Source organism: Rhinatrema bivittatum, chromosome 3 (assembly GCF_901001135.1).
Source record: "Rhinatrema bivittatum chromosome 3, aRhiBiv1.1, whole genome shotgun sequence".
Taxonomy (NCBI): domain Eukaryota; kingdom Metazoa; phylum Chordata; class Amphibia; order Gymnophiona; family Rhinatrematidae; genus Rhinatrema; species Rhinatrema bivittatum.
Window position 1 is genome coordinate 142430062 of NC_042617.1, and position 12426 is coordinate 142442487.

The 12426-nt window shown below is 46.2% G+C and overlaps 1 protein-coding gene across 1 annotated transcript in view; it reads right to left on the reverse strand.

The window, feature by feature from the left end:
* The window catches only part of CFAP61 (cilia and flagella associated protein 61), an 826389-nt gene that overhangs the window by 569209 nt on the left and 244754 nt on the right, over positions 1-12426 (reverse strand). The window contains exon 14 of the mRNA XM_029593764.1: positions 2664-2790. Within this exon, the coding sequence (XP_029449624.1) occupies positions 2664-2790 (127 nt within the window). The remainder of the gene's footprint in view (positions 1-2663; positions 2791-12426) is intronic.

Sequence of the window (12426 nt, forward strand, 5' to 3'; positions counted from 1 at the left end):
GGTAGATTGGGTAACGGAGCATGGTCTTCGCTCTGAAGACTAAAGTCAAAATCCCGCTGTAGGAGCAGGTTGGGAAGGAGCTTGAGCTTTCTGAGCTCGAGGATGGCGCGGTGTAGACTTCTGAAAGGGCCGGGGCGGGCGAGCCTGAGACGCCGGTGGATAATATTTACGGGTCCTGTAAGCCGGCCGTTTAGTGTCACGCCGGAATTGGCGTTTGGATGGAGTGGAAAGATCCGCCTGGGCCGCTGAGAGCTGCCGAAGCATTTCACTATGGTCCTTCAGCTGGGCCACCATCTCTTGGATTTTATCTCCAAACAGGTTATCCCCTGTGCATGGGAGGTCAGCCAAACGATCCTGTACTTCAGGACAGAAATCAGAGGACTTCAGCCAAGCCCAAGGGTGGGCACTGATGCCAGCCGCAGATAAACGGGATGCTGTGTCGAAGACATCGTATGCTGAGCGGACCTCATGTTTTCCCGCGTCGAATCCCTTCTTTAGTATGGAATTCAGCTGGTCTTGAAGCTGTTCTGGAAGGGACTGCCCAAAATCCTGTAGCTGTTTTAAACAGGTTACGGTTGTACTGTGTCATATATAATTGATATGACGCAATACGCGAGATAAGCATGGCCCCGTGAAATATCCTGTGGCCTAAAGCGTCGAGGAATTTCTGCTCCTTCCCAGGTGGTGCCGAGGAATGGTGTTTTGGATACTCGGCCTTCTTTTGGGAGGACTCCACCACCACCGACTGATGAGCTAACTGCGTCTTCTGAAACCCCAGGGAAGGCTGGACCAGGTAAATAGCATCCGTCTTATGGTTCACTGGAGGAACCAACCCAGGATGCTCCCAGTTGCGCTGCATCAGATCCTGCAGCACCTCATGAACCGGGACGGACATGATTTCCTTTGGGGGATCCAGGAATTGCAGCCTTCTAGCATTTTATGCCTGGAATCCTCTTCTGTCTGCAGCTGGAACGGGATAGTCTCCGCCATCTCCTTTATAAAACTAATAAAGGAGAGATCTTCCAGTGGAGACTTGCACCTTTCGTCTGGAGGAGATGGTTCTGACGGAACTTCTATTGAATCCTGGGAATCTGTTGAATTATCCGTCCAGGGATCATAGGGTTGATCTTCTGCATCCCGTGGCGGTCCAAGTGGATGTTTTTCAGCCCAAGGGTGAGGTCTGAGCGGAATTGGTGCTGGCATTGATGGACCTGGTCTCGGCATCGAAAAATCGAGATCTGGCACTGGCACCGGGTGCATGGGCACCGATGGCATCGGGGACGTAACCGGTGGCCTCGATGGTGGAAGTCCCGACAGTCCCAGAACAGGCTCCGTCATCGATATGTCCTCTTCTCCTGATGAAAGCGGGATGGGTGTCGATGGAATCATCGGTAACGTTGATTTTCTCGGCGCCCCTGGCAGGGCACCGATGAGCAGATCCAGCTTGTCTGGGAGAGGCAGCAGCACCGGAGGCATCAGTGCTGATTTCCGCACAGGCACCGGCACTGGCGTCGGTCACGGGAGGCCTTGGATTGCCTGGACCACAGCCTCTTGCACCATCCGGAGCAATTCCTATCAGAGTGCTGGGGTGGTGAGCCCCAGGTCTGGAGTGGGAGGCATCACGGGCAGTACCGGAGGGCCCACCGTTCCCGGTGGAGTCTCAGTAGCCCCTTCTACCGAAGGCGCGGAACGCTTCGGTGCATCCGGCTTCGAGGGCACGGGACGCACCTCGGCCCGGGTCTTCTTCATCGGTGGTTCAGACGATGGCTCCACCCACGTAGCGGAAGCGGAAGGCACCGGCCTTTGATGTTTGTGTTGATGTTTCTCCTGGCGCTCCGCTTTTCCGGACTCCGGCATCGATGACGTAGACGCCGAGGACTGGGACAGCGATCGGGAGTCTTCGGCCTCGGATCCACATCAATGCTTCGGCGTGGATCTGACCAGATGAGGGTCCATGATTGACATAGTTCTCGGACAGTCAGGGCATCGATGAAAACCCATCACCATTTTGGCCGTCGAAAAATTTAGGCCAGTCACGGTCAGCGCCGACAAGGTCTACAGAGGTCGCCGCCGGAAACCAACCAAAAAACAGTGGTAAACTTACCGGATGACTAGGTATTCAACAGAGAAGAAGGGAGACCCCTAGGGGGTATAAACTTTTGCAAGTTTTGAAAATAATTTCCTGAGGAAAAAATTCCAGTCAGGAACTGTGAAGAGCTCCAAAAATCTGCGTTGGCTATAGCTGCGTGGAAAAAACAAGACTGAAGGGAGACCCCTGCTGGATGCAGGGTTAGTGCCATGCTGGGCATGCCCAGTAGGTGCCAGTCAAAGTTCTATAAACTTTGACAAAAGTATTCCGTGATTGGCTCCATCAGATGATGTCACCCACATGTGAGGCCTACCATCCTGCTTGTCCTGTAAGAATACATGCATCAGTGCTGGCCCCACCTCTGGAACACACATGCCCTGCCCCCTTTCCACCTACTTTTTCCAGCTATTAAAAATTCACGTAGCTCCCTTGCGGCCCACTTACACGTGTATGTGATCATTTTTGCATGCGCAAAGCTTTTAAAATCTACCTAATAGGGTGTTAACAACTGAGTTCTCAATTCCAAACATATAACTCCATTGAGAAAGTATTCAGAGATGGATGAAGTACTTACAGAATCTCTTCGAGCCTGGTTGTAGATTTTTAAATCATTAAGTATGCTTTCATGAAGATCAAGGGTTTGGATGAGTAATTCAATAGCAGGGGAATCGCTGGAGTTTGCTGCCCTTACTTTTATAGACCTTAGCAGAACATTAAAAAGAATATAATGAATTAGAACAATATCTATTAAGAATCTTCTATCAGGAGTCAAATAACAGAAAAAATCATATTTAAATGGTTCCAAAAAATAAATGTTCAACATTATATTTTTTTTTACTGAATTTTAAGACTACCAGAAAATATTACTACTTTTTATAACTATCCTCAATGCTGAGAACACCCAAACTGTAAAAGTATATAAAAAAAATTAAAAAAATTCTTTTAATAAATGAATGAAAAACTTCTAATATGAAGCTAATTAACCTAAATAAAACACAATACTTTATTATTTGATGAAAAAGCCAAAGTATTATTTATTTATTTATTTATTTCACATTTTTCTATACCGAGCTTCATGGTTGAATACCATATCAGATCGGTTTACATCGAACAGGGAATAGAGAAACTTGTAACAAAAAAACTGAACAGTAAATTATAATCAAAAAGAGAGCAAAAAAGTTACATTGAACAAGGACTATAACTTGGAGGCTTTACAGCTTGGAAGTAAATAGAGTAAAGAAGGCCCGAGCAGGGCAGTAACTTAAACTCAAAAGTCATAATGAGCTCGGTTCGAGCAAGATAGATTAATTGCGGAGGTATTGGATAAGAGGCATCTCACGGAGAGGCATGGTTCCATGGATCGTGAGAAGGTTGATAGATTACTGTGTGTCTGATGGATCCGAGAAGGCTAGTCGGAACAGCCAAGTCTTAAGTTTTTTTTTGAAAGTCATGCAGGCATAATACTTTCTAGCACTGCTACACAAAGCAGATTTCAATTTGTAATCATCACCGGCAAAAAAGATCCATGTAATTATAACCATATAGAACTAAGTTTTCCATTCAATTATTATAAGGAAGTTTTTAATTTTTTTGATAAACGTTTACCATTTGTTTGCGTGTTCTCAACATTGAGGATAGTGTTTATTTTTTGAGGGAACACAACTTTTTCAACATTTACTGCCAAGTTTGCTTTATAAGATTTGTAACTAATACTTAATTAAAATCTTCAAGACATAGGGTAATTTTAAAAGCCATTTCCATGGGTACAACAGTGCTTTACCCGCGGAAATGGTCTTTTGGAAAATTGCCAGCCTAATATGCACATAAGGGTATACACCTAGGCCTCCATGCCCCACACCCACAATGAGAAAAGACTTTCAGAATTAGGCACATACTTTTGCATTTTCAAGAGTATGTACATATTTGTTTCTCAGAAAAATTACCCGCACAAATTTGGCACAAATAAATGCGTGCGGGAAGTTTTCCAGGGATCAGTTTCAAAGTGAAAGCATGCACAGGTTTACACTTTGAAAATTAGTGTAAAGTACCCATATGTTTTGCACTTATGCGGCCAGTCTGAGGATTACCTCCACAGTCGGCAATTTTGAATAGCCCACATTGTCTGCAATGTAGGCGGACACTTTCAGTCCACCTGCACTGCAGCCAGTTTACAAGTGGAAAGCACCCACATTGTTTCCCTTTGAAAATCTGCAGACAAACATTCAAGCATTCAAAGTGTTCCTGTAGGCTGCACCTGATATTCATGAGGGCAGTTTAGAAAAGTCATGTCTACATTAGAAAACAGAATGTGTTCATGCGGCTTTACACCCTTAGAGAATCTTTTTTGTAATCCAGCTAAAGGCATGCACATAAGAAAAGGTACAGAGAAAGGTGACCAAAATGATAAAAGGGATGGAATGAGTCCCCTATGAGGAAAGGCTAAAGAGGTTAGGGCTTTTCAGCTTGGAGAAGAGATGGCTGAGGTCTATAAAAATAATGAGTGTAGTAGAACAGGTAAATGCGAATTGGTTGTTTACTCTTTCAAAAAGTACAAAGACTAGGGGACATGCAATGAAGTTACTAGGTACTACATTTAAGACAAATAAGAGAAACTATTTTTTTAATCAGCGCATAACTAAACTCTGGAATTCGTTGCCGGAAGATGTGGTGAAAGCTGCTAGTGTAACTGGTTTTAAAAAAGGTTTGGACAAATTCCTGGAAGAAAAGTCCATTAACCATTATTAAGGTAGTCTTGGGATAAGCAACATGGAATCTATCAGCATTTTGAGATCCTGCCAGGTTCTTTTGACATGGATTGGCCACCGCTGGAAACAGAATACTGGGCTTGATGGACCTTTTGTCTGACCCAGCATGGCAAATCTTATGTTCTTATAATGGAAGCCTGTGAATATACTTAGCTGGGAAGAGAAAGATAATTTTCAGACAGGCCAATATGCTCAAGTACATTTTTAATAGGGTGCCTAACTGTCAATCTACCTCTGTGCTTTTCAGCCAACAACAACCCAGCCAATTTTCAAAACACAAGGTACCCACATACATTGAGTGTGATGATTGGCCTGTTATGTGGTTAAAAGTAAGCATGTACGGTTAGACTGTGTTAAACAATGGCATAAAGTACACACATTAACAGCATGTCTACTATGTGCAGACATGTTTTAAATTCAACGGTAGGTATGTAGCTTCCCATTACATCCCTGAAATGCCCACCAGAACAGCTCATTAAAAGCAGTTACAAGAATAGGCAGTGTGAAAGTATGTGTGTCCTTTCAGATAAGTGAACTCTACTAATGCAGATGCAGCAAATCTACCCCACAAAGATCCTGACAACATTTCAAAACATTCAAATCTAGACAGTATAAAAATGCAGTATAAGTGTTCAGGAAACATGCAAGTATCATCCAGCTTAATAAAACTGAAGACATATAATACATTATTTTAAATTTATGCTACATCTGCAACTATAGCACAGAAAAATTAATTCAGAACAGAAGGAATGGAAGAGACTCATCATGTCAGAGAAAACAAAGAAATACCATAAAAATACCTTTCACTAAAATTTGTAAATAATCACCTATTGCATAGGCAATATTCAAATCTTCACAAGGATTAGAGGAAAAGACTTCAGATCCCAAGCAGCATAGCTCTCATTTAGGGATAAATCCCATCATCAGTCCGAAAAACCTCTTTCCGACTTTTACATATCTAAGCAAAGTGTGTTTTCACTTTTTCGAATGTGGATGACTTTAAAAGACCAATTAGATTTTCCTGAGTCCGTAGATATTTAATGGTTGCAGCAGTTTTGTTTAAATATATCAGTTAAAAGTTTTTTCACTTCTTTTGAATATAGTAGTTCTGAGAGAACTAAGTTAAGAGAGTTTTCAAATTTTTTAATATCTTTAAAACATTTTTTTTTTTTTTTGTAAAAATAAAAGGTCAGAAGGACCTATTATCCTTAAATGAGAGCTATGCTCCTTGGGATCTGAAATCTATTCCACCAGTCTTTTTGAAGATTTGAATATTGTTTATGTGATAGGTGATTACTGAAAAATTTTAGTGAAGGGTAATTTTATGGTAGTTATTTGTATGTCACTTGCCTCTTTGATTGTTAGACAGAGGGAACTGTTATGCGCCCCACCCGCGGTCGTCCCGCGCTCGGGACCACTCACCTTCGGGGTCACATAGCGTGTCCTGGTCCTATCACCAGAAGGACCTATTATCCTTAAATGAGAGCTATGCTCCTTGGGATCTGAAATCTATTCCACCAGTCTTTTGAAGATTTGAATATTGTTTATGTGATAGGTGATTACTGAAAAATTTTAGTGAAGGGTAATTTTATGGTAGTTATTTGTATGTCACTTGCCTCTTTGATTGTTAGACAGAGGGAACTGTTACGCGCCCCACCCGCGGTCGTCCCGCGCTCGGGACCACTCACCTTCGGGGTCACATAGCGTGTCCTGGTCCTATCACCCTCGCGGCCCTCGCAAGCCCAATTAGGCCCCGGCGTCCCGTGGCGGCGGTCGCCGGGCCTTCGGTCACCCACCAGGCCCCACGCCGGGCCTCAGCGTCCCAGCAGCAAGCCACGTCCCTATGCGAGTACGGACCAGCCACTCTGATATGGGTTCTAGGGCGGAGCCTAGTTCCGCGGCACACCCTGATTGAATGGATGTTAAAAGGAAGTTCCTGGCCTCACGTCCTTGCCTTGGCAATTGGGCCGGTTTGTTCCTGAGATTGCCCTTGCTCATGTTCCTGCTTGCCTGTTCCTAGTCTCGTTCCAGGATCCTTCTGTTCCAGTTCCGTTCCTGCTTGTTCCTGCTTCCTTGCCCTGCTTGTTCCTGTCTTCGTTCTTTGTCTTCCTGGTCTTACCTCGGACTGCCTTTCTGGTAAAGACCTCAGCTTGTTCCTGACCTGCCTACCTGCCTGCCGCCTTCCAAAGACCTCAGCTTGCTCCTGACCTGCCTGCCTGCCGCCTGCCCAAGACCTCTGCCTGTTCTTCGACCCTACCTGACCTCTGGATCTTGACCCTTGCTTTGTTGACCACTCCTCGGACTGATTCTTGGACTTGACCTTGATCGCCTGACCTGATTCTGGCTCTGTCCCTAGCCTTGTCGTCACCAACACTCTTCTGGTTCGCTTATCTCCAACCTGTTTCCAGTCTCGAACCTGATAGCGCTCTTCTAGTCCCTGTGGGCATGCCGGACTCAGACTCTCCCAGGAGACCCTGCGAGGCCCACCTAAGTCCCAGCGGCCCGGGTTCCTACGGGCTCCTCCCGGGGACCTTGTGCTTCCAGTGGTGAAGATCTACACTGCCTCTGTCTCCTTCAGTGCTCTGCCCCCTGTGGTCAGTTCCCATACTGCCTCAGGCCAGGGGTCCACCCCCGAGCGCAACAGGTTGCCAAGGCCATGGACTCGGCGGAGCTTCCCGCCTCCAGGGCCCTACCAGGACTGACAGCTACAGTAAAGCAACACCATCAGGCATTGGAGACACTGGCTTCCTCAGTGGAGGAGCTAAGCTCCCAGCTACAAGAGACTGCTATGACCAACGCTGTGGACCTCCCGGCCACTATGCTTCCTAGAGCAATTTTGGCACTTCCTGCACTTCCTAGATACAATGGAGACCCATGCTCCTGTCGTGGCTTCCTTAATCAGTGCTTTATGCAATTTGCCCTCCAGCCTTCCTTGTTTTTGAAGATCACGAAGGACACCTTCATCCTGTCCCAGTTGAAAGGGAAGGCCCTGGCTTGGGCCTCTCCCTTTTGGGAACGCTCTGATCCTATCCTCTCCAAAATATCCGACTTCCTTACTCTCTTCAAGCAGACATTTGGAGATCCTGGTTGGATGGCTATCACTAGTCACAATCTACTCCACCTTCGTCAAGGGACAAGAATCCTTTTGGAATATACAGTGGAGTTCCGAACCCTAGCCACAGAACTTGAGTGGCAAGAGAATTGTCTACAAGCCATCTTCTTGAATGGACTCTCATTGGCTCTAAAGGATGAGCTCTCTGTCCGTGAGACTCCCATGTCTCTAGAGGACTTGATCTCGCTTGCCGGAAGGATCGATCATCGCCTCTGGCAAAGACGCCTAGAAGTAAAGGCTCCACGCCCTTCTCCAGTTCAACCTGCAAGTGTACCCTGCACCCCTGCAAGGGTCATAACACCACCATCTTCCTCCACAATGGAACCCATGGAGGTGAATCGGGGACGGTTGTCTCACAAGGAACCAACTCCGCCGTAGAAAAGAAGGGCTTTGCCTTTACTGTGGCACTTCTGGACATCATCTGCAGTGTTGTCCGGTTCGTCCAGGAAACTGCAACGCCTAAGCCCGGCGGGGGTCCAGAGCCTGGGCGCAACTGTTTCTGGCCCTCAACTCCTGCGTCCCGTATCCCTGGGTATCAAGACCCACATGTTCGCTACCACTGCTCTCATTGATACCGGAGCAAGTGGCAGTTTCATTATGGACGATATCGTCAAGATTTTGGGAATACCTCTTCATCCAAGGAGAACATCTTCCCGGTTTTATCACCCACCGGACCATGGCTATTCACCTGTCAGTGGCACACTCCATAAAGAAGAAACTTCCTTCTATGTGTTAAAACGCTCAACGCATCCGGTAATTCTGGGGTTGCCCTGGCTCCAGACTCACGAACCCCAGTTTGACTGGCAGTCCCTGCAGTTGGTACGGTGGGGTCCGAAATGCCAAGCCACCCTTCTCCAGCCGGTGTCTCCAATGATCCCGGTTTTACAGTCCACATACTGCCTTCTCAGTATGCGGCATTCAGTGATGTATTCTGAAAACAGAAAGCAGACACCTTGCCTCCGTTACGTAAGTTCAGCTGTCCCATTGAATTACGGCCGGGCACGATGCCTCCCAAAGGCAGAACCTATCCCTTGTCGCAGCCTGAGACGCAGGCTATGTCAGAGTTTATAAAAGAAAATTTGGAAAATGGCTTTATTCGACCATCTGATTCACCCGCAGGAGCGGGATTCTTCTTTGTGAAGAAAAAAGATGGTGGTGGGGGATTGTCTATCAGGGTCTTAACGCTATAAAGTATAAGGACCGTTACCCACTACCTCTTATCAGTGAATTATTTGAACGCCTCAAGGGCGCCAAGTATTTAACAAGTTGGACTTGAGAGGTGCGTACAACTTAGTACGCTTTCAACCTGTTTTCGGCCTGGTTCCAAAAATCAGCAAGCTGATGAGCTGTCTCATTCCTTTGAACCCGAAGACCTACCAGAGAGTCCCAGTTATATTATCGATCCTGCCTGTATATCCATAGCAGCAAATACTACTGTTCCAGTCGGGAAGACTGTCGTCCCTTGCCAACTCCAAGAGCGGGTCTTAAGATGGGCTCATGATTCAAAACTAGCAGGCCATCTTGGCCATGCCAGGACACTAGAGATGCTACGTCACCATTACTGGTGACCCACTATAGTACAGGACTCCCAGAGTTATGTAGACTCTTGTCCCACCTGCTCGCAATAAAAACCACCCACAGGGAAGCCCTGGGGCTTCATACAGCCACTCCCAGTGCCAACGGAACCTTGGTCCAGTATTTCAACTGATTTCATCACGGATCTTCCTCCATCACAAGGCAACACAGTGATTTGGGTCGTAATCGACCACTTCTCAAAGATGGGGCATTTCATCCCATTACCCGGTCTCCCGTCCGCCCCGGAACTTGCAAAACTGTTCTTAAAAATATTTTTCGACTTCACAGGCTCCCCAAGGAGATTGTCTCTGATCGGGGACCACAGTTTGCCGCTAAGTACTGGTGCTCCCTATGTCAGAAATTCAATATTTCCTTGAGTTACACCTCGGCCTACCACCCTCAAGCCAATGGGCAGGCCGAGAGGACGAATTGGACTTTGAAAGCGTTCCTACGCTCAGACGTCAATGACCAGATTGGTCAGATCTCCTCCCTTGGGCTGAGCTGTCACATAACACTCATCTCATAGCAGCCACCAATGTATTTCCTTTCTCAGTAGTCTTTGGAAGGCAGCCCCGTCTGCCTCTTCCTGTAACGGTTCCGTCTCCTGCAGCACAATCTATGGCTCAAACCAATCGCCAAGTATGGACCCAAGTAAGAGAACGTCTCTCACAGGCTGCTGAGCATGCTAAACGCACCTCGGATCTTCATTGAAGACCTGCTCCACTCTTCCGACCTGGCCAGAAAGTTTGGCTGAGTGCCCGCCATATTCGTCTCCAACTTCCATCTCATCGGCTGGCTCCGAAGTATATTGGTCCTTTCCCAATCCTCAGAAGAGTGGGAGCCGTTTCCTATCAGCTCCAGCTACCCCGGTCCGTGGGCGTCCATAACATGTTTCACGTGTCCCTGCTGAAGCCTTGTCATGGCCCTCTCACAAAGACCCTCCAGCTCCACGTGTCTCGGCAGAACCTGATACTTCTCTGCAGGTAAGAGAGGTCCTAGATGTCCGATGATGTCAAGATAAATGGGAGTATCTCCTCGCTTGGGAGGGCTATGGGGCCAAGGAGAGCTCATGGGAACCCTCTCAGAATATCCTTGACAAGGATCTCCTGAAACCTTTCCATATACAGCATCCTGAGAAACCCCAGCCGCGTAGGGGGGAGGCCTAGCCTTGTCGTCACTAACACTCTTCTGGTTCGCTTATCTCCAATCTGTTTCCAGCCTCAAACCCAATAGCGCTCTTCCACCCCCTGTGGGCACTCCAGACTCAGACTCTCCCAGGAGACCCTGCGAGGCCCACCTAAGTCCCAGCAGCCTGGGTCCCACTGGAAGCCCGAGGAAGACCTCGGACTTCAAGTAGTGATGATCTACACTGCCTCTGTCTCCTTCAGTGCTCCGCCCCCTGTGGTCAGTTCCCATACTGCCTCAGGCCAGGGGTCCACCCCTGAGCGCAACAGGAACATTGAGCCAGATTTAAAGAGCAGGCAAAATGAGGGTCGAAAAGTGCAAAAAGCCTGCAAGTCAGTTTGTTAGCACAGTGTTGAAATTAGCCCATCTTTTGTCGAAGGTTTACATTTCTTGTACCACTTGCAGGGGAAAAATTCCATGAGAAAAAAAAATGTCTGAGGAAAAGTGTGCAAAACGAAGTACATAACGTTTATTCCTAAAATGCTACATTTAACAACTGACAAGTCCCAGGGAGGTTAATTTTAAAAGCTATTTCCGCAAAGTAAAACACTGCTTTACCCACAAAAAATGGGCTTTTTGATAATTGCCTGTCTTATATGTGGGTCTAGGTCCTCTACACACGTATGTTTAGCCACAGTGAGAAGAGATGGAATAGGATTGGGGAGAGATTTGGAACTACATTCATACTTTCACATTTTTTAAAGTATGTGCATAGATTTTCTCCAAAAAACTCCCCTCACAAATTCATAAGTGTAAATGTGTGCAGGTAAATTTCCTGGGCTAATGTTCAAAAGGAAAGTATATGCAAATAAAAGATACTCGCAGACTTTACACCAATACAGGTAGTTACAGACTGCCCCTTTATTGAATTTTGTGCATGTTTAGTTTCCCTGATCTTTTGGTGGAGATTTTTTTTTATTTCCAGGAGTTGCAAAAACTGAAATCCTTGGGCAAAATGTGTGCTGTTTCAAAACTATCCAAGCAAAATGACTCCAGGCATTTTGCACTTTGTTGCTTTCCTATTGCTGGAACTTTAAATCTCATCCATTATCTTTTAGTCTAAGCAGACATGCCATTCTTGTATGTCCTTTCAGCACCATTACTTTAATGGAAAATAAAGTACTGGAAATCCACAGGCATCCTTGTTACTATCAGAACACAACAGCACTAGAAAAAAATTGTAGGCTGAAAAATCCATCTTTGAATTTTTCTTCTTCAAATTTTTATCATCAATCTCTGTGTGACTAATGATTATTTTGGTCTGATTAGCCTTCCGCTGCACCTGGGCATTCTGTCAGTCAGAACGTGTCCGAAACCCTACTCACTCCCTTTAGGATGAGGGGGTTGTGGTAAAGCAGGGACTTTACACACACTAAAGCTACATGGAACAGAAAACCAAAGGCTGCTGTGAAATTTCATTTGCAGACCTTGTGCAAAGAAGCAGTTAAGGCAAACAGGTGGTGATGACTAGGGAAACATAGCCGAGTTTGCAGGTAATCAGCCTGAATGTTCAGCCTTGCTTATAGTCAGAGAAACAGGAAGAAGAGAGGAACCCAGAGGGAAAGGGTTTCCATGGCCCAGGAGCAGAAAAACTAGGAACGGTAACTTTTAAACAGTCATGTTTGTCAGCTCGTGCCCAGAGACAAGGTAATTTTATAACATACACACCTATATGCATAGTAACATAGAGGGGGTCATTT